A 23,807-nucleotide genomic window follows, 5' to 3' on the forward strand; every position below is an offset into this window, starting at 1 on the left:
TGAAATCGGCAGTGCTTAAGGTGTACGAACTTGTACCTGAGGCGTACAGACAGCGGTTCCGTACGTGGAAGAAGAGGGACAAACAGTCTCATCTTGAATTTTCACGGGATTTAAGTACCCAGTTTACCCATTGGTGTGTAGCGTCTGGTGTCGATACCTTTGAACAACTCTCTGATCTGCTGGTATTAGAACAGTTTAAAAACTCTGTTCCTGTAAATGTGGCAACTTACATTACACAGCAGGTGACGCCGGGGGAGGCTGCAGCATTGGCAGATGAGTATGTGTTGATTCACAAGGGTAACTTCGGTGGTTTAGCTATAGAAAAGGCTCATAGCAGAGAGACTTTTTCTCCTCATCCAAAGTTTGGATCAGAGAGGAGGGGTGATTGTGACACACGGTATAGACAGCCACCTGCATCTGACACACGGTATAGACAGCCACCTGCGTCTGACACACGGTATAGACAGCCACCGGCGTCTGTCAAAACATGTAACTACTGTAAGCGTTCTGGACATTGGAAGGATGAGTGCCCACTTCTTGGCTCGAAGGGTGGGTTTAAGGCACAAGTAAAACCTGCTCTGCTGGCCAATTCCCTCACCCATGGGATGGTGTCACCATCGGTACCGTCTGCTAAGACCATAGGACAGACATGCCTGGAAGACTATGGTGCGTTTCTTTCTGATGGTTTTGTGTCTTTACAGGGCAGTGACGTTAGGGTGCCGGTCAAGATACTGCGGGACACTGGCTCAATCGATTCGTTTGTGCGTGAGTCGGTGTTGCCTTTTTCAGTTGATTCTGACACAGGGGATGTTATCTTGATTCGAGGGATGGGGATGTCTGTGTTCCCTGTTCCTGTGCATAACATTTCTCTTGTTTCAGGTTTGGGGAATGGTGATGTGCAGATAGGTGTGCGTGCTGAGTTGCCTGTTGATGGAGTGGACATCATTTTGGGTAACAATCTGGCCGGGGTACGAGTGTGGGCCGATGGGCCTCTCCCAAATGTAGTCACCCAAAAGTCACCTAGTCCAACTTTGTTAGACACTTCATCTGATGTCATTGTGTATCCAGCCTGTGCCGTTACACGTGCCATGACAGCGGCGGGTGACACACCGGGTGTTACCCAGGCGACAGGTGTTGAATCGGTTCATGTGGGTTTGATTCTGCCTGAGCAACTCCAGTCCATGTCGAAGGCTGATTTGGTTGCGGAACAGGTGAATGATCCAGCTTTACGAGAGCTGTTTGAGAAAGCTGTGCCGTTTGAAGACATAGGTAGCTCGGCGCAGGGATACTGTCTTCATGACGGTTTATTGTTTCGGAAGTGGATACCGCATGGGGATGCTTTCGTGGGTGACCCCATTTTTCAGTTTGTGGTACCATGAAAATTTCGTCCATTGGTGTTGCAGACCTGTCATGACAATGTGGCAGGGCATCAGGGAGTGAGGAAAACGTATGACCGTGCTCTGAGACACTGTTTTTGGCCCCGTTTAAAAACGTGATATATCCGCATATATCAAAACGTGTCACACGTGTCAGTTAACTGGGAAACCGAGTCAGACCATCACACCGGCCCCGCTCTCTCCTATTCCTGCTGTTGATCAGCCATTTGAACATTTGATTATTGACTGTGTTGGACCATTACCGCGTTCCAAACAGGGACATTTGTATTTGCTTACGGTAATGTGTCAGGTGACCAGATACCCGGCAGCATTTCCGCCTAGGTCAATAACGACAAAGTCTGTTGTTAAGGCGCTCACACAGTTAATTTCTGTGTTCGGGGTACCCAGGATCATTCAGAGTGATCAAGGTTCCAATTTCACCTCACACAAGTTTGCGGCAGTTCTCCGGAAACTGCACATCAGGCACAACAAAGCGTCAGCGTATCATGCCCAGTCTCGGGGAGCGTTAGAGCGTTTTCATCAAACGTTGAAGTCGTTGCTGCGCTCCTATTGTGTGGAGTTAGGGGGTGACTGGGAGGAGGGGCTGCCCTGGCTTCTATTGGCCTCCAGGGAGGTAGTCCAGGAGAGCACAGGGTTTAGCCCTAATGACCTGGTTTTTGGTCACAAAGTCCGTGGTCCCATGGCTGTGTTGAAAGACAGCTGGGACATGACAGAACCCCCTCGGAAATTGGTTGATTATGTCAATGGTTTCAGACGCAGGTTGTTTTTGTCTGTTGAGTGTGCGAAGGAGAAGTTGGGGAGGTCTCAGGGAAAGATGAAGTCCCTTTATGATCGTCGCACTGAGCTTAGGCAGTTTAAGGCTGGCGATCAAGTTTTGCTTTTACAGCCGGTAGTAACGTCTCCCTTTCAGGCAAAGTTCACGGGCCCTTACACTGTTGTGCGGCGGGTGTCTGACCTGAATTATATTATTGCCAAAGGCAGGGGGGCAAATAGGGTGTGTCATGTGAACCTTTTGAAACCCTACTACTCTGGCCATGCTGAAGGGGGGGTGAATGATGGGGAGAATAATGGGGAGACTGAGAAGGTTTCTCTTTGTACCACTACAGTGGACAGGTCCACCTCTCCAGTAGCCGGCCCTGAGGAAGGAGTAAACCCGGATGTGGTGTTGCAAGGGCGGTTGAAAAATTCAGAGTCATTGGGGAGGTTGGATGTGATTTTGGCAGATTTGGATGACTCGAAGCGTGTTGAGTTAATGGCTCTGATTAACCGTTATCCTGCTTTATTTTCAGATGTACCCTCACGCACACATCTAATTGAACATGATGTGGATGTGGGAGAGGCAGCCCCAATAAAGCAGCGCTTCTATCGTGTCTCACCCGAGAAACGCAAGCATTTGGACAATGAGGTTCAGTATATGTTGGACAACCAAATTGCCGAATCATGTTCGTCAAGTTGGGCGTCGCCTTGCCTGTTGGTCGGTAAACCCGACGGAAGCTATAGACCATGTACTGACTTTCGTAAAGTGAACAACATTACCAAACCAGATGTGTTTCCTCTTCCCCGCATGGAAGACTGTGTAGATCAGGTGGGATCGGCTACTTACGTGAGTAAGTTTGACCTTTTAAAAGGTTATTGGCAAGTCCCGCTGTCTAAGCGTGGCCAGGAGGTTTGTGCTTTTATCACTCCCTCTGGGTTGTACAAATATTTAGTCATGCCGTTTGGTCTTTGAAACGCCCCCGCTACTTTCCAGCACCTTATGAACAAAGTAGTGGCTGGTCTGGATGGGTGTGCCGTCTACCTGGATGATGTGGTGATCTACAGCGACACATGGTCTGAACACCTTCAGCGTATCCGGGCACTGTTCAAAAAATTGGTCTGGGCACGGTTGACTATTAACTTGGCCAAATGTGAATTTGCAAGAGCCACTGTCACCTATTTAGGAAAGGTGGTCGGTCAGGGCAGCGTACGCATGGTTCAGGATAAAGTTGTGGCTATTGTAAATTATCCCCCTCCAGCGACAAAAAAGGATTTGATGCGTTTTCTGGGTTTAGTGGGCTATTATCGGAGTTTTTGTCGCAACTTCTCATCCGTAGTAGAGCCGTTGACTAACTTGTTGAGGAAGGACTCCAAGTATGTCTGGTCAGGCAGATGCCAAGTGGCATTTGAAAATGTGAAGGCCCTATTGTGCTCTGAACCTGTGTTAACTGCTCCACGTTTAAATGACTCCTTTTCATTACAGGTGGATGCCTCCAACGTGGGGGCAGGGGCAGTCCTCCTGCAGGCGGATGTGCATGGGGTGGATAAATCGGTGGCCTTCTTCTCGAGGAAATTTAACACCTACCAACTTAACTACTCAGTTATCGAGAAGGAGGCGTTATCACTGATTTGGGCACTCCAACATTTTGACGTGTATCTGGGGTCAGGGGTGACTCCCCTGGTGGCGTACACGGATCATAATCCTTTGACCTTTTTAAAGTCCCTCCAAAATCCCAACCAGAGGTTGATGAGGTGGGCTTTGTTTTTACAGCCCTATTCTTTGGACATTCGTCACATTAAAGGGTCTCAGAATGTGATTGCGGACGCATTGTCCCGCATACCCTAAGTTGGTCCCATGAGGATACCTTGTTTTGCCTCTCTCTATCTGTTCCCCAATCCCTACTGTCTCCTGTTCTCTTACATAGCTTCTTAGGGCCCTATGTTGCTGAGAGCGGAGGCAGGATGGTGAGGGGAATGGGTGAAGGGTAAAACAATGTTTATTTTTTATTTGAATATAGGGGACAAAATATTGTGTTACTTGAGTTTATGTATGGATTTAGTTTGGTTAGTCACTTGTATATAAAAATGTAATTTGTTAATAGGGAAGAACCCTTTTCTTTAGGGGGAGGGTGTGACGACCCCCACTCTACCTGCAAAATGGAAAGTCTGACTCACCAGGAAGCATGGTGGAGTAGGTGGCTCGTTAACTGTATGAGACTCACCTGTGCAGAGCAGAGCTGCCTGCACCTCAATATATGTGTCTCTGTGTAATTCCCTCTCTGGCTGCTTTCTCCACTCCCAGGCACAGGTTGTACCAACACCCAAGCTGCATCCTTTAACATAATGTAACACTGATACTTAAACCAAACACACACCACAGCATATCTACTCACTCATCCACACACTGCACTCACCACTGATTCTAATACAAAACATTCCAGTGTTCATGTGCTTATGTTTTTGTGTGGTTAGATAGGTTTAAATAAATCATTCTTTGTTAAATTGTTATCACGTGTGGACTCCCTATTTGTCATAAATTACCTGTTTGTGACACTACTATATGAAACCTGTTAATGAAGCACAATGCATGTAGAGTATTCTTGTAATAACGTGAGACTCACAACTGTGAACTGATCTGGTCATTTATTTAGCATAGCCTTGTTTATGTTGTGTTTTCAATAAAATAACTCATTATACAGTATACTGTTATGTACTGAAATGTTTGAGAAGTTCCAGGCAGCTATATATTAGATAACCTTATTCATTGTATTGAATTCATTTATTTGTTTGTTGGATTTTTGCAGTTTGGATGAAAAGAAAGGCATTGCTGTGGGCTCAACATATAGGAATGAGAAGCAGGCCAGAGAGTTCATGCACCATGTTGCAGAGGCTGAGAGAAACCACGCCAGAGAGAATTTAAAAAACATAAAATGTATCCATCTTGTCAGACGGCTCCACAGACAGTTCTGTGAAAGAGGAGGAATTAGTGTATGTCAGATTCTGTCACAACGGCAAGATTGAGACAACGTTTGTTGGCATCAAGTCAGTGGAGAAGGCAGACGCGGCACACATAACCAATGCCATCACTGTCATCATGGATGGAGTGTGTGAGGAGTGGGGGAGCAAGTTGGTTGCTCTGGCAACAGATGGAGCGGCTGTGATGACCGGAGCCAGGAACGGTGTGGTCAGCCGGCTGAAGGGGGACAAGGCCTACATCATCGGGATCCACTGTATGGCACACCGCCTTGAACTGGCCTTTGCCGATTCCATCCGCTCCAATGTGATGTTCCAGAAAGTAGAAGACCTCATCAGTGGGCTCTACACCTTCTACCACACCAGTCCACTGAACAGGGCCAACCTGCTAAACAGCTTCCAGGCTCTTGGGCACACAGCACTGGTCCCCACCAGAATTGGCGGGACCCGATGGGTAGGACACCTACTGGTAGTGGCTCTAGATTTCTATGCTAAGTAGTACTCCAAAAGTTAACATATGTAATGTAGTGAGTAGTAGTAGTTTGTGGAGTGAGTAGTTTATTCAGTCTTCATCTCACCCACCATGCAATATACACCATCATTTAACAATATTTGATTTTACAGTGACTGAAAAGGTACAGACTGAAGCATAATGCTTATATATGCCTGTCCTATATTCTTAACAAAAATTAATACTCCAAAACCGTATTCTAAAATAAATATAAATAAAGTAAATAACTTTAGATGTTTGGGAGTTGAAGTATTCCCTACCATAAGCCAAACGGTGAGGCACAATTACATAAAAATCCAAAATAAAATCAAATACGACTTTGACAGGTGGTCAAAACTTAAAAACTCAGTACAGGCACGGGTATCAATAGTTAAGATGGACGTCCTACCTAGAATCAACTTCTTCAGCTCAATGCTACCGTTACCCCCTCCAGATGGTTACTAGAAAATATTACACTCCTCCGCATACAAATTTATTTGGAATAACAAACCACCACGTATAAAAAGATCCACCGCACAGAGAAACAAAGCTGACGGTGGTATGGCATTTCCAGATTTTTTCCACTATTTTAAGGCGTAGGCCTACACTTTAAGACCACTGACAACATGGTTTGATCCCCAAACATCAGTATCCTGGAGAAATGTTGAAGAAAATATAGTAGCACCACATAGACTGCAGGACATAGTATACACCAAATTATCAATTAAGCAATGCGAACGGAAATTTGGTCCCATTATTACTCATGCGATCCGGATATGGCATGAAACACAAAAAAATTGTCTAACCCACATAAATGGCATAATCATACTCCCTTATTCAATAACAATGCACTCCTGATTGGAAAACACATTAGGAGATGTTTTCAACAAACAGGGTTTTTGTAGTTATGAGGAAATACACAAAAAAATGTATCTCACCGGTTCCACATATTATTTTTACGCACAGTTATTGTTATGTTTGAAGGCTCACGGTGTTCCATTAAGGATACCAATTGTACACCACAGATACCACAAATTCTTCTATGAAAGAGAGACATCTAGAGGTTTTGTATCAGATTTTTATCATCAATTACTAACATCCTCGTATGAAATCCTCCACCTAGACTCTGTCTGGAGGAGGGATGTACCAGACCTGGAAAAAGATTTTGATTGGCAAGAAGCCTGGGCAAATGTTCGACTTGCATCACGGAACCCGGACCATCAACAAATCAATCTTAACTATATTCATAGGACATACTTGACTCCTATAAGACTGAACAGAATGGGTCTTAAACAAGACTCCAAATGCTCCTTATGTACAAATGGGTACGAGGGTACATTTATGCACATGTACTGGGACTGCCCACCAGTTAAGATATTCTGGAAAGAAGTGACCCAGCAATTATCAAGTCTCTTAACTCTGAATATACCTGTACACCCCTCTGTATTACTGTTGAATGATGTTTTTGAGTATGCAGTACCTATACAGCTAAATAGATTGGTTTTATCTGGTATCACAGCGGCTAAAAAGCTGATAGCATCACGATGGTTTCAACCGGAAAAAATGTGCCGGAAGGTCTGGATTCTTACATATCTCGATGTGATTTATCTAGAAATATCCACAGCAAGAATTTTGGGTCTCAGTGAATCCAAAATTACAATGTGGTCAGAAGTGGTGGAGAGAATAAAAGCTAGCATATAATTGTAGTGCCTGGTTAGAAGCGAATGATAATGGATGGATTATCCAAGGGGGGGCCCGGGGGGGGGGGGGGGGGGGGGAGCGAGCGAGAGCATATGTGTGTAGGGTATTAGATAGCAGGTATTAGGTGTATATCTTGTATAAGACATTTATGTAAAAATGGTGATTTAACTGGATGTGCACTGTTAATTAATGCTTGTATATCTAATTTTATGTTGTCATGTTTGTTTATTTGTTTGTTTAAAAAATTATTATATTATTATTATTATTATTATTATAATAAGAATAGTGTTCAGACAACAATATAAAAGTAAAAAAAGTAAATAACAACAAACATGCTTAGAATTAGTAACATGTTTCAATGTTTTATGCATTGATCAAATCTGCCATACCTCACCCCCCACCCCCCCCCCCCCCCCCCCCCCCCACAGCAATTAATTGCTTATTTGTATGTCTTTGTTCTTAATGTATTTCAGATTCAATCTCCTGATGCCCAAAATGTTAGAGGTGCCCAGCAGGCCAAGGCCAGAGGCTACTACAGTACTGCCAGGGATGCTGCTGTTGTCCGCTTCTGTGGCTTCCTGCATGACACACTCACACACCTGAGCAACCTGTCTGCCTGTCTGCAGAGGTCCACTGTCACCATAGCAGAGGCACACAGCTCCTTGTGCTCAACACATGCAGTACTTAAGAAGTACAAAACCAGGTATGTTTATTTAAAAATGTGTACCTTAAGAGAATCAAGAGAAATTATTGCGTGAGTGAAAGGTGAATTCAGAAATGTAAATAGTAAATAGTAGATAGTAAAATTTGTCTTTTATCTTCAGACAAGGGCCCATGATGAAAGCCACAATGGCCAACAGCTATGAGGGAATTCCACTGACCAGAAGTGACAGCAAGTGGAGCAAGACCATCGTCACCTCACAGGAGAAAATGCTTGACAAGCTACAGGAGAGTCTGACCGACAGGTTCCAGGACGTCAGTGACGGGTTGCTGTGTGCCACCAAGGTGGTCAGCTTCACCAACTGGCCAGAGTCAGCAGACGTAGCAGCAGGTAGGTTGCTTTCTTTATGTTTAATACAGGGCAGTGCAGTCATCCTGGTTCATGATCATATTATTATAGTTTGAATATTTGAGAATTAAAACTATGCTTTCTGTAATATTTATACAATTCTAGATTTTGGAGAAACTGAAATCGAAACCCTGGTGGACCACTTCAAGCCAGTCCTGGAGACCTCTGGAATTTTTGCAGAAAGGATCCCTGACCAGTGGACTGTCCTGAAGGCACTGCTGTACCAGGAGGCCCAGTCCCTGCAGAAGATGTCCTGGCTCAGGGTCAACAGGAGCCATCTATATTCCTGCCCTGATTTACTGGCATTGGTCGACCTGGTCCTGTCCTTCCCTGCATCCACAGCTGAATGTGAGAGAGGTTTCAGTATAATGAAACAGGTCAAAACAGCCTGGCGGTCCAGCCTAAAGTCTGACACACTGTCAGATCTCCTGATGGTCCAGCTGTCCTCTCCAGAGATCAGTATGTATGTATGACCCCACAAAAGCTGTGAATCTGTGGCACCAGGACTGCGTCAGGAGTAGGAGACCGGACTTTATGGACGGACGTGACCGGGCAAAGAGGGTGGAGATTGTGGACTCTGATGAGGACATGATTGAGAAATGAGGAGGTTTAAGTTTTATTTATTTTTTATTTATTTTACACATTTTATTATGTTTTTTTTTTTTTTTTTATAACGACCAGGACCCACCCACCAGCTTTCCCACCCCTAACACTGCCAATTGTGTTAGTATGAACGACCAGCCAGGCTGGTAGCAATGCCGAGAGACACTCCAGGCTGCGTTTGACTGCACAGACTGGAGCGTGTTCCGCGACACAGATAACATTCATGTCTACACGGAGACAGTGCTGGACTATGTTCGTACTTTGGTGGAAGAAACAATCCCCACTACCATAATGAGAGTTTACCCAAATCAAAAACCCTGGGTAGACAAATCCGTCCGTGAAGCTCTGAGAGCGCGCACCAAAGCATACAACGACGGCCTAGTGGCAGGCAACATGAATGACCACAAGGTGGCGCGATACAACGTAAGGAGGACAGTGACAGAGGCCAAACGGCGCTACAAGGATAAAATTGAACTCCAGTTTGAACAGGCTGACTCTAGAGCTATGTGGCAGGGGCTCAAAACGATGACAGACTACAAAGGCGCCTCCCTCAAACTGAACAGTGACATCTCCTTAGCAAATGACCTCAATACCTTCTATGCAAGGTTTGATGCTGGTAATAACAACACCAGCCCACAAGCCACGGCAATGGGGGAGGGGGGGGGGGGGGGGGTCTGCTGCTGATGGAGACTCAGTGTTCAGGGTAACAGAGCATGAGGTGAGGCGGACCTTTAAAAAAGTGAATATCAGGAAGGCAGCAGGTCCGGACGGCATCCCCGGCCGCGTCCTAAAAGTCTGTGCCGACCAACTGGCCCCGGTATTCACTGACATATTTAACCTGTCCTTAGAACAGGCTGTCATCCCCACCTGCCTGAAGAAGTCCACTATTATCCCTGTACCCAAAAAATCCAAGCCTGCTTGCCTCAACGACTACCGCCCTGTAGCTCTCACCTCCATAGCCATGAAGTGCTTTGAGAAGCTAGTAAAGGGCTACATCTGCTCCTCCCTCCCCATCAACATGGACCCCCTGCAATTTGCATACCGCCCCAACAGGTCCACGGAGGACGCCATAGCCCATGTGCTGCACACAGCAGCATCACACCTGGACAAGAGGCAGGGGAACTATGTGAGAATGCTATTCATCGACTACAGCTCGGCATTCAATACCATAGTCCCCTCCATACTCATAGCCAAGCTCAGGGACCTGGGCTTGAACTATGACCTCTGCCAGTGGGTCTTGGACTTCCTGACTGGCAGACCCCAGGTGGTGAGAGCAGGCAAATGCACCTCCTCATCCATCACCCTCAACATAGGGGCCCCCCAGGGCTGTGTTCTGAGTCCCCTCCTCTACTCCCTGTACACACACGACTGTGTGGCTCAGCGGAGTAGCAATACAATCATCAAATTTGCTGACGACACAGTGGTGGTGGGCCAACGACGAGAGGGCCTACCTGGAAGAGGTCAAGGTCCTGGCGGGATGGTGCCAGGAAAACAGCCTCTCCCTGAACGTCAGCAAAACAAAGGAGATGATTGTGGACTTCAGGAGGTCGGGGGTCAAGGACTACAGCCCCCTCAGCATCGACGGGGCACCGGTTGAGAGAGTCAACAGCTTTAAGTACCTCGGAGCCTACATATCCGAGGACTTGACATGGACCACACACATTGACAGTGTTGTGAAGAAGGCACGACAACGCCTCTACTTCCTCAGGCGCCTAAGGAAGTTCCAAGTCAGTCAGAAGATCCTTAAGAACTTCTACTCATGTACAATAGAGAGCATCTTGACTGGCAACATCACCTCCTGGTTTGGGAATAGCACTGCACAAGACCGAAGCAGACTACAAAGAGTGACACGTTCAGCCGAACGCACAATTGGAGGGGGGCTCCCCACCCTCCAGAACATTTACAACAAGCGTTGCAAGGGCAAGGCTAAGAGAATCATTAAAGACTCCAGTCACCCGAACAACTGCCTCTTTGAACTGCTGCGGTCAGGCAAGCGATACCGGAGTCTCAAGGCGAGCACAGAAAGACTCAGAAGAAGCTTCTATCCCCAGGCCATCAGGCTGCTAAACGAACAATGAACACTACACAACAACAACCACCAAACGCACATAGCACACACATCCACACGCACACACTCACTTTAAACAAACACACTGTAGCACCCACTCCACACACTTTATAGCACACACCCACTTTAAACAAACACACTGTAGCACCCACTCCCCACACTTTATATTTATTGATGAAGGATTGCACTACAACTCGTACACCTTACTGTAAATTGTACCTAAATTGTACCTCATCCCATTTCTGCTTTGCACTATATAGTACTGTACATTAGTACACTGCATAGTATTGTATATTATATGGTTACTCAGTTACGTCTATTCTGCATCGAACATTGTACATATGTCTATACTGAACACTGTGACCTCATTTTCTACTTCTAAATTACATGCTATACTATGTTATTTGATACTATCTTGTCTAGCACAGTCTCTGGAGCGTAACAGTAAGAAGCATTTTGTATGAAAGTATTCTGTACTTCTGTATGACAACTATTAAAGAAACTTGAACTTAAACTTGGGCTCGAACCCAGCATCTCCTGCACTAGTGGACGAGCGCCTTGCCCACTGCGCCACTTTATTATGTTCTGTTATGTTTGATGTTAACATACAATTTAAGTTTAAGATTGACATCTTGTATTGATTAAGTAATCAATCAATATATTAAAATAATTTGCTTCAAATTCTACTCTGGCCTCTTATTTAAGTGTATTCTTCAACATAATACCTTATCTACTTGAAATGTACTGACATTTTTTTATATGTGACACAAAAATGCGTTTTTTTTGGCTGGTAAGAAATATGCTTGGCGGGTAGATTTTTCCCATCTACCAGCCACTGGCCGGTGAGTCAAAAAGTTAATTTCAAGCCCTGCATGCATGTATATAACATTGCAATAGTCAAGCACAGACATAAAAGTGGCAGCAACCAGCCTCTTTTTAGCCTCGAAGGAGAAACAAGCCTTGTTCCTAAAATAAAAACCCAGTTTCAACTTCAGTTTTTTAGCTAGTTGCTGAGTGTGAGGCTTAAAAGAAAGAGAATCATCAATTATAAATCCTAGATACTTGTATTGAGATACAGACTCAATCTCAAAGCCCTGAAAAGTGGCGATAGAAGGACAGTTCAGTGGCTTGGATTTAGCATTTGAAAACACCATATGTTTAGTTTTGTCAGCGTTCAAAACAAGTTTTAAGTCAAGGGATAAAAATGCAAGTAAACTTTAAAGGTGCTATAGAATATAGATAACATGCAACCACTAGATGTCGGACTAGAGCACCAGCATGTAATTTATCCAATCAGGTGCATTCTATGGGGAAATGGGATGTAGGGAGGAGATACATGCAACATGTAAACAACATTTTGGACCTGCAAACATTTTGAAAGTGATAAATGCATTATAACATAAAAACATACTAAAAATTATTACTCTACCTAGACATTTTATATATAGGATGTTTAAATGTAAATATTCAATTGCCCGTTGTTTTGTGTGGGGGGGGGGGGGGGGGGGGGGTTGGTTGAAAATGAGCATTTAGATGCACCGGTTAATTATTATTAGATGCACGGCTTAGGCCTAATTGATAAAATAATCGCTGGATGAATCGGTTACTTCAATAGTCCTTAGAAGCAGCTGTAAAGGCTTCCAGTCATGGGGGGAATGGAGAGTGGCTGGGTGTGAAGGATGATGAGGCACTGAGCTGACAGGAGCCGCTACATCCTTTCACAGCCAGAGTGAGAGAGAGAGAGATCCTGTCAGTGACCTGTGCATCGCATTGTGAAGCCTGAGGACCGAGGGCTGAACGTGCACACACAAGGAAGGCACTTGAGCAGTGGTGTAACATGCCAGTCACGGCAGGGTTAGTGAAGTGGAGTAGAACAGAACAGAGTAGAGCTGAACAAGACGTCCCATAACCCTTTCACTACACTACAGAAGGTTAACGCTTTCACAATCACACTACAGAAGGTTAACACTTTCACTACCACACTACAGACGGTTAATAACCGTCTGTAGTGTGTAGTGTGGTAGTGAAAGGTTAACCTTCTGTAGTGTGGCAGTGAAAGGGTTAAGGTTTGATGAAAATACATTTCTCCACTTGGCATAAAAAAAATCCCAAGCCGACAACAACTAACCAACGCCATACAGCTGTTTCACTAATGAAACTGAGGTATTTAACACAATTGTAAATAGATTCCGTGCGCTCACATCGGTGGACAACACGGCTGCCTAAGAGCGCTTCATTCCACTAATTAACTGACTTTCTTTACATTTCCATTAGTGTGATGAAAAGATACACCGGTAGGGAAATCAATGTTTGCATTTAAGCCCCGGTGTACTGTAAGGCCCCTCCAGTCACCATGGCAACTTTCACACATGCTCTCCTCTTCAAGCCGTACAGCGGGGGTACTTTGGGCCCCAGTGTGTCATCATCACTCTCCATTTAGATATTAGCATATTTATATTTTCTCTCACCGTATCCGCGGTGGCATGGAGCGGGATGACTCTGTAATGATGGTTACCGTGATACTAATGAAGCTCTGATGGATTAACCAGTTCCCGCACCACTTCTAATGTATTCAAATATTCACACCAGGTACATCAACAGTGTGTATAGGCACTGTGCCGGAAATAATTGCAACTGTACTCGCTTCGAGCTCCCCAGATACCTGTTAATTGTATAAGGGAGGATGAAGTATATAATTGGCAAGATTAAATGCAATCTTGTGAGAGGAAAAGGTACTTGATTGTGTGTGTGTGTGTGTGTGTGTGTGTGTGTGTGTGTGTGTGTGTGTGTGTGTGTGTGTGTGTGTGTGTGTGTGTGTGTGTGTGTGTAGGTGTGTGTGTGTATGTGTGTGTGTGTGTGTGTGTGTGTGTGTGTGTGTGTGTGTGTGTGTGTGTGTGTGTGTGTGTGTGTGTGTGTGTGTGAGTGAGTGTGTGTGAGTGTGTGTGTGTGTGTGAGTGAGTGAGTGAGTGTGTGAGTGTGAGTGTGTGTGTGTGTGTGTGTGTGTGTGGTGCGTGCGTGCGTACATAGGTGTGTTTGTGCGCGTGCACTTGACAAGATACAGTGTTGTCTGGGTACGTGTGCACGTGCACTAGAATTCAGTGGGGTGAAGGAGGCAGATCAAAGTGTGTCATTAATTAAACTTGAAAGCCTCAGTGTATTCGCCCACCGGCTTATTGATTTATTTATCAATGAATGCTTCAATTCTATAATAATAGCAAGGTGTTTACGCGGGCAACTCATTGGCATGCGTATGAGGATGCGTGCGTATGTTACATCCGCTACTAGTACAGACGGCATAAGTCAGAAGGCAAGAAGAGACGAACAACAAAGAGCAATGTTGAAACGGACTAACGCACTAGATGTCTGTCACTTGTCTCCACATCAGACAGCCTCGTTTCCCCTCGTCTGATCACAGTCACAACCAGGGACGTGCACAGGACTTTAGAGGGGCAGGTGCTCAAAGGCTGAAAAGGGCACAACACTTGTGTGTATATATTAAGCGAGCGCACGTAGCGCGCAAGCACGATTTTCAAGGGCCCTTTTCGGGCGGGGGGCCCCCTTTTTATGCTTTTTGGGTTTTTTTTGTGATCAAATATTGAATATTGAACTATAATAATCAGTGCAGGAGCTCACTTATCCTTGAAAGACACTTTTATCACTGACTTAAAAGGCCCATACATCTCCATAAATGTTCAGGGGGGAGGGAATAAGTGCTTACCCTACAGACCCCAAGAAGTGCTGTATATTCTGTATTGTTTAATATAAATGCATTTTTTATTCCAATCCCGATTTGTATTTGAGATTCCCAAATCCCATCGGACTTGACTTCTTCGTGTCCCTCAGTGAGTGTAATACCAGCATTCAACTGTATGCGCCACAGCGGTTTCTATCATCATCATCATCACCCACGCTATGCATAAAATATATAGGTCCGCGGAGAGGCACGCTGAGGAGGCCGTGCAAACTGCAATGGAATATGGGGCATCTCTCTCTCTTTACCTAATATTTTTATTCTATCCTGACATTTTTCAGTTGGAAGGGCAGTCTATATGCGTAACGGTAAAAAAAAAAAAAAAAAAAAAAAAAAAAAGGGCACTTTTTTGATGAGGCTCAAAAAGGCAGGTGCTCAGGCACCCCTTGGCCTCTATGTGTGCACGTGCCTGGTCACAACACAAGTGGAACCACAGACATGCTCTGTTTGTACTCCACAGGAGAGCAGCTAAAGAAAAACAAAAAAACAGTACCACTTTTTGCCCCCCATTTGTCACTAAACCTCATCTCCCTCACGCCAGTCAGTGAATAAGTAAATCATCGCTTGGAAGCGTTCGTTATGTTTCTCCACTAATTTATTCAGGTTTTTCCTTTAATTTGTCACCCATCCATACAGTATAATGCGTAGGTCCCTGGCTTTGCGCGTGCAGACGAGAGTGTCACGTTACACTGTCGGGGACCGGGTTTGGTGATGTCGTGGGTTTGGTGGTGTCGTGGGTTTGGTGGTGTCGTGGGTTTGGTGTTGTCGTGGGTTTGTGTTGTCGTGGGTTGGTGATGTTGTGGGTTTGGTGTTGTCGTGGGTTTGGTGATGTCATGGGTTTGGTGGTGTCGTGGGTTTGGTGATGTCATGGGTTTTGTGTTGTCGTGGGTTTGGTGGTGTCGTGGTTTTGTGTTGTCGTGGGTTGGTGATGTTGTGGGTTTGGTGTTGTCGTGGGTTTGGTGATGTCATGGGTTTGGTGGTGTCGTGGGTTTGTGTTGTCGTGGGTTTGGTGATGTCGTGGGTTTGGTGGTGTCATGGGTTTGGTGGTGTCGTGGGTTTGGTGATGTCATGGGTTTTGTGTTGTCGTGGGTTTGGTGGTGTCGTGGTTTGGTGGTGTCGTGGTTTGGTGGTGTCGTGGGTTTGGTGGTGTCGTGGGTTTGGTGGTGTCGTGGATGTAGGCCTACCGGTGGAATCATTCGCTGGTCGATAGTTCGTTGTTACAAATGTATTAGGATAAAACACTGGGAGATTGGCTTCAAAAGACCAGACTGGAGTCCTGGCCTGAGACCCCGGAAGTGGCTCCCAGAATAATGTTGTACATCGATATTTATACCAAAGGGGTGTGGTCAGGTGACCAGGTGGGAAGTAGGAGGATAAGACATGGGGGTGGGGTCAAAGGGAGGGGCTGGAGAAGGGAGGAGGGTGAAAGGTAGACAGGATGTTGTATTGGAGGGGGAAGGCCAGACGGATGTCCACCACGGTGTCCTTCGCATTAAACAATTAACGCGAAACAACAACAACAACAACAACAACAACAACAACAAGCGGTGACTTCGCTCACCTGGTGGATGAACACCTGCGCCCCCCGAGGGCTCATGAGCAGGACGGCCCGCCGCAGGGTGTCCCGGTACCGGTTGAGCTCCTCCGTGCGCATGGTGTGGAAGAGGTCGGTGAAGACACGGCTGACGTTCCGGTCCACCCGCTGCAGGGACACGTCCAGCCCCAGCCGGGACGCTTGATCCATGAAGGTCTGCAGGCCCCGGATGTCTGACGGATGGGGGGGGAGAGAGAGAGAGAGATAGAGAGAGAGAGAGAGAGAGAGAGAGAGAGAGAGAGAGAGAGAGAGAGAGAGAGAGAGAGAGAGAGAGAGAGAGAGAGAGAGAGAGAGAGAGAGATTAATTCCATATTAATCCTCTTTCCTGCAGCCCTGTCCATGGCTCTTATGCCCCCCCCCGGAAAGGTTCGCCCTAGGTTATATGGACGGATCCACATGGAATACAGGTACATAGCAATACAGGAACAGAGCAGAAACAGTACAAAAAACATGGACAGTGAGAAAAACACAGACAGTATAAAAGGACAAATGCTAAGGTTAAGATCAACGTCCCCTAAAGTGCATAATGCATAGAGGCCCAATTTACAGTAAAAGTGCATATAATCAAAGTGCGTAATGCACAGACACACAAAATAACACGTCCACAACCTGACTAGTAACACACCAAATAAAAAATTTAAATAACATACAGGTCTAGCATTTGGTCTTTGAGTCATTCAGGCTGCGCACAGGAGACAAGGAGACAAAGAGGCCACTTAATCCCCGGAGTGTTTCGACGAGTCTCAAAGTGAATGACCTATTCTCGAAGACAATTCTTGTTAATTTAATAACCTTTTCATATAATTTGTTTTGAAAAAATTGAGGCCAACATGGCATTTCACTATTTCGAAAGCCTTTCTGGTGATTCTAAGGCGGAAAAAAAGGCATGTAGGCTACTTGAAGAGAATGGACTAACGTTATATGGTGAAGTACTGTAGCTAGCAGCTAACATTTGTCTGCTGTTTACAGCCTCACAGCCAATAAAACTTAATTTACGATATACAGTAGAAGCCCTTAGAAGTCCAGCTTTTACTGCTACTCTACCACTACTCCACCACTCCACTTTGTGACTTCTATTGTTCTGGATTTCACACCTCCACAGGCTGGAAAGATTTTCATCTTACATTTTTATTCGTCCCAAATGTCCCAGCCCCATCCAATTTCTTAGCTTTTTTCACTGTTTATTTATCATGCATTGCAACACTAATATATGGTACAGTAGCCCAAGTCAGACTGCCCATATAAAAATGATCTTGGGGGTCTGAGGGCAGTAGCCCCCGACCCCTTCCCTGGGGAAGCACTTAAATTAAGTACCCTCGCTTAGTTTACTGCAGAAAATTAACTTAATAAGTACCCTCGCTTTGTTTACTGCAGAAAATTAACACCTAGTGCTAGTTCTAAACTGACATTGAAGTGACATTGGAGTGGCAGAAGGGACCCGATTCTGAAAAGATTCATCTGTACATATTTGTTCCTTATGCTCACCTGTTATGAAATGGGTAGAGCAGACATACATGGGATTGTATGCGACCCCAATTGTTGGGCCGCAATCAGTCCTACTGCAGTCCCCGCAATCAGTAGGCTACCCCCCCCCCCTCCACGGGAGCCACCTGGCGACCAGCCAGGCCCGCAGGGGTGGGACATTCTTTCTTTTCAGAGAGCGGGGCAGGGGACATGATGGAGCAAACACACAAAAAAATGGAGGCCATGCTAGCAGAGGAAGCTACACATAAAGTGGGGCTAGCAGAGGGACAGGGTAGCTGCCAGGGCATTGCTAGCTGTAACACATACATCAGCATAGAGGCTGCGCTAGCTGCCGGAGCTAAGCTAGCAGAATGGCTGGACTAGCATGAGAACACATGGGGTTAGCTGCAGGGGCTAAGCTAGCAGACGGCTGGACTAGCTGAGGAAGCCGGTTAGCTGCAGGGGCTCTCTAATACACTGTCTGTGCCTGCTGGGGTCGTCGACATGGCCAGGTCGTAACTGTTAAGGATTTGTAAGCGACCCCAATTGCACGACACAGACAGGTATTCAAAGTTAGCCAAAAACAAGGGCATGATTTATTTATACAACAGAAAAGTGCAACACTGACCCATTAAGGGTGAAAAAACACTAAAGTCCAGGAACACAAAAATAGCAGCACTGTGCCTTTAAAGGGTGACCAAAAAGGTAAACAGGAATCTCCTAGAACACGGGCATCCTCCCGACCAGAACGCTGCCGACGGGCAACGCAGCAAACATGGTATCCAAGGGGAATGGGGTGAGAACACGGGCATCCTCCCGTGGAACAATAGAGAGCGATGAAGTGGTCTCACCCCGGGAACGAGGTCCATAAAGAGGGAGTAGGGAAGTAGCTGGCACGACATCTGGAGTGGAAACATTGGGATCCTCCCGTGGAAGTCTAGAGAGCGAAGACGGTGTCCTACTCCAGGAAACGGTGATAGGTGGTAATGTACAGAGACGACCTGGCAAGGAGTGGAAGGCAACCAGCAGTACTAATACTCTCCCGAGGAGCTGATTACCAACCACTCACAGGTGCGCGAGGAAGAATGTTCGGCACGCCCCCTCGTTGTGTCTACATGTACCCTCTTGATAGCCGCCAGCTATCCGTGATGCCTCAACTGGCATTATATAAAACTTTCGATTTGGATTTTTGATTATGTTATTACTAGTACAAAGCGTAACACAGCAGCTCTTTGGCATTGTGATGCACTGAAGAAAATTACCCTTGATTGTGTTTAATTTGCCGCTTTTCCGATCCTTTTCTGCACTAAATTAACCGTACACAATGTACCCGGGGTGCATGTTTCCCCCATGCCGCAGTTGCCTAGCAACAACAAACAGGACGTTGACTTCGAGAATGGTTCGAAACACGGGCATAACCGCCGTACATGTACAGGCTTCAAGGCCTTATGCTCTGATGACCATTGATTGATTTGGTGAATTATATGAATATGTACTGTTGGACTGTGGTAATTCCATGTACGAATAAATGATGATGATGATGATGATGATGATGATGATGATGATGATGATGATGATGGTGATGGTGATGATGATGATGATGATGATGATGATGATGATGATGAAAGAAGAAAACACAACAGACACACTTGTATCGTAGTTCCCTGCTGTTTGGATGATGTGAAATCGCAGGCAGGTGTTCCACTGTCTCTGAGATGTGTATTATGTGTGCTATCAGGGAAACGTAAGCAGGATCAAAAGGTGATCTGTCTCAGCGGGACTGGCAGTCAAGAGGGAATCACCTCCCTCTGTTAGTGTTAGTTTAACAAAGGGGAGAAGGGTGTGTGTGTGTGTGTGTGTGTGTGTGTGTGTGTGTGTGTGTGTGTGTGTGTGTGTGTGTGTGTGCGTGTGTGTGTGTTTACTTTCTTTCTGTTGCATCTCCAGAGGCCTGGTGAGTCATGCAGCCCCACGGACAGGATGTGAGGTCACAGACAGCTTCACATAATTGTCAGGCACGCACTCACATTATCACATATACCTACAGACCAAGGGCGTAACTTTGTAGTCAGTGGTGGAGGGGACACATTTGGGGGTGTGGTCAGTGGGGGAGGGGTGCTACGTATAGTTGTACGGTTGCGGCGGATGGGGGGAGGGGGGGGGGAGGGGGGGTGAAGGGGGCCCCCTGTTCGTCAATTTTGGTGAGTTGTTTCTATATACAATTCACTTATGACAAGTCATAAGTCATAATGCCACGCGAGTCTCGGAACATGCGTACTGCGTAGAGAGAGAGAGAGAGAGAGATAGAGAGAGAGAGAGAGAGAGAGAGAGAGAGAGAGAGAGAGAGAGAGAGAGAGAGAGAGAGAGAGAGAGAGAGAGAGAGAGAGAGAGAGAGAGAGAGAGAGAGAAGCAGAGCAGATCAAGAGACACAGAGAGAACAAACATCCATGACTAGGGGAGTGGCAGAGCATTGCAGAGCAGTCCATGGCCAGGCGGGAGGGGAAGAAATGTATGCCTGAGTTGGTTTTATAGCTGAGGGCTAGTTTATAGCCTTCCAATGCACAATTAACAATCAGAGGTTTGTAATAGTTTCATTTCAATAATGATATTTCCATATCATTAGTCCCATCATTCATCAATAAGTAGCCTCCTAAAACTGCTACGGTTATTACAGAAAGTCTGGATCAAAATAAAAAAGACGAGAGAATTTGACTGTCGATCTATCGGTCATCTATGGATATGGTTTAGAGACCAACAGCATTAAACTACTGTATTTCTTCATCAAAAGTCATAACAGAAGGGGAGCTCCAGTAGCTCACCGCGTATCTCTGCGCTATTTCGGCGTCGGGGACAACCGACGCCGACAACACGGATCTGGGGTACAGGAGTTCGACTCTCGGACTCGCCGTATTTTCTCAGAGTGTCTTCCCCTGATCTATATCCCATTCAACCTGTTTCTGTCGGTCATGCTTGACCAGAAAAAGCGATAAACACTAAAAAATGAAGTTTAAAAAAAAAAAAAGTCATAACAGATATGTTGAGTTCGGAGAAATCTTGGTTCTTCATATACACCAGAACATACTGTTGGATTTCCGGGTCCTCAGCCAGTAATCACCTCGTCACCTGTGGTTCTGTGAAGTTTCTGCGTTGTGTTTATCTCTTACTCATCGTACTGACTGATACCCTCTCTCCCTCCCCGGTGATGCATTAGACTCAGAAGAATTATGACACACTGGAAACAGGATACCTTTCCTGGATGTTGATGTTTATTTCCATAAACATAGCTTCTGTACCAGATGGAAAACAGTTCTGAAAGGTCTTTGACTGCTATTGAATTCCTTAATTATACCGTCTCTCCTGCTATTAGTCCGATGGTGGTTGAGGCCTAGTGGTTAGCCAAAAGCCTTCCCTGTTGCAGAGGCTAGCTCCCTCATGGCCTAGGAGGGTGGAGAAGCTTCACCTGCCCCACCCCCACCGCTCCAGCTCACTGTCAACGTGCTTCGTTTCCTAGTCTGACTCCAAACCGGAAGAGCTGCCAGCTATGAATCGTATTTCCCTAGCAACGGCTGTGAGCCATAGCAACGGCTCTCTACGTCTCCTGTCACCTCTGACCCACTTTTCCTCTATTTCTCCCCATAGCAACGGTGTTGACACCTCCCCTACCTGCGGCCGGCTATGTTGATGTAAACACCTCGGCCAATGACCTCGGCCCTATCTCTAGCACCCTGCCTGCTGACACACACTCTGGCTGCCTCCACTTTAAGATCTATAGATCTGTCAGAGTAGATGCTGTCATCTACAGATATTTACATTATGTACACATTGAAAAACCAGTCGGATCTCACAATACACAATAATATTGCACATTGCCCTACACCAAAATATTGCACAGGTGCCATACGATATTGCACATTCCCCCAATAAGCAGTGATGTTACAGGTTTTAGAGTTGTGATTTGAGTTTAATGGAAAGGTTACAAAACCATGTTGTGATGCCATAACGAATAATAGATTCAATGGCTGCCTTGTAGAACAATAACATAATGCTTTTATCCACTCTGCGGACCCTGAGCCTTCGCAGAAAACTGATTTGTGAACAAACATATTCCACATATCCCCCCCCCCCCCCGTTGATCAAATCTGGGCAGTGATCACCAACTGACCAGGGACCTCCCATAGGCCCTCCGGCCTCCTATGGCCCATTCAACATCGATTATCTATCGTTCAGGATGTAGGAACGTTATACTTTTTCATTCATAGATTCTTCCAAAAATACCGTCTAGAACAGGGGTGTCAAACTCATTTTCACAGAGGGCCACATCAGCATTATGGTTGCCCTCAAAGGGCCAAAGACCGTATAAATGTTAATGTAATGTAAAATAAATGTAGCTACACATTTACATATTGTTAAACATGGTGTTTCTGTATTTATTACTTATTCAAGTTATACATATTGCATATTCATTTGCATAAATGTAAAAATATATGTTAGCTTATGTTATTTTAACAAATAATTTTAGTTTATCAGAACCCCATATTACTCCACCAATCAATGATCAAACCATTCAAGTAAATAACAAAGAAGAATATCATCAAATACAAGCTATGACATTAAGTTTGTTCAAAACCTTTTTGTCACAGTCAAGAGGGGCAGAACTAACAACTGTGAGCTGCAAAGAACGTGTGGGACAGATGTAGCAGATGTTACAAAAACAAATGGCTGCACACAACCTTGCAGAGGCCATACATCCAACTAATGGAAGATAGTTTAATTAACTTTAATTAACAGATTGCAGAATGGGTACAGTACAGTACAGCTCAATACACACAATTGTTAAGGGGATGCAGACCAGAGAAAGACTTTCGACTTGTTTACATCAGGGTCCCCCATTTTCAATTCGTAATGAAATTGCTATTATGTGTCTGCATGAACACACAACTGTAACTGTACTCAAAAATAACAAAATAAGGGTTGTCTCAGTTCACAACTATATTGGTCAAGTTTTGGGTGGGACTTGTTTGCGTCCCTACAGCTTCTTATTCAATTGAGCGAGATGCTCGGTTATGTCACACAGCCAGTTTGCATCTGACAGTTCAGACAATATTTCTTCAACCCTTTGTTACCTATTCCGCCTGGATCTTTTTTGTATTTTGGGCTGTAAAATTGTCAAAGAATGTCTGAGGAGTAAGTGCTTTTGGCTTTTTTCCTTTGTTACCTCAGATGTTCAACATACATGTATGTGTAAGAATGTGTAATAACTAAGGCTGTCAAAGTTAAAGCTTTATTAACGCATTAACCCACAATTATTTTAACACTGCTATTTTTTAACCCAATATTAATGTAAAAAATAAATAAAAATAAAAATAATTTTTTTTACCTGAGCTCTTGGGGGGCCACATCAAATGACGTGGCGGGCCGGATTTGGCCCGCGGGCCGTGAGTTTGACACCTATGGTCTAGACTCTAGAATATAAGTATGTTTTTATCGTTTTCTGCAGTAATTCCTAGAACGTGAGTTATAGGCATAAATTGTTGAATGTCAGATATTGCGTATTGGCTAGACATCATAACCTGGACTATACAGTATATAGAGAGAAGGAATAAAACGCTGAGAGACAGGATCCGTGTATCAAGGAAGCAACATTTTTATTTGTGAAGGTCGCTCTTATATACACACACTCAGCTGGTATTAACACTTTCAGTGCCACGAGGTGGCGCCAGAGTTAGCGCTTCAATGCCACCATCGGTGCCAATGTTACGCTTAATATCGCCTAATCTATGTTTTAAATTATGGCTATGTGTCTAATCTGCCCGTCGCTTATCAAAGAATCCTTTTCCAGTCAGTGCTGTCAAGGCAGATTGTTTTTTTATCGCTTAATTTCCGTTTGAGAGCATTTTGAAAAGCACCCGTTTTGAGGTAAAAAAACAGTCCATTCTGGACCATT

The 23,807-nt window shown here is 45.1% G+C and overlaps 1 protein-coding gene across 1 annotated transcript in view; it reads right to left on the reverse strand.

Annotated features, from left to right (window-relative positions):
* LOC311233928 (glutamate receptor ionotropic, delta-1-like) overlaps positions 1 to 23,807 on the reverse strand; it is a gene marked incomplete at both ends in the record, with an annotated part of 834,874 nt that overhangs the window by 275,770 nt on the left and 535,297 nt on the right. Inside the window, one exon of the mRNA XM_084320981.1 lies at positions 16,370 to 16,575. Coding sequence (XP_084177107.1) covers positions 16,370 to 16,575 — 206 coding nt within the window. The remainder of the gene's footprint in view (positions 1 to 16,369; positions 16,576 to 23,807) is intronic.

Source organism: Notolepis coatsorum (assembly GCF_963971535.1).
Source record: "Notolepis coatsorum genome assembly, chromosome: 9".
NCBI classification, from domain to species: domain Eukaryota; kingdom Metazoa; phylum Chordata; class Actinopteri; order Aulopiformes; family Paralepididae; genus Notolepis; species Notolepis coatsorum.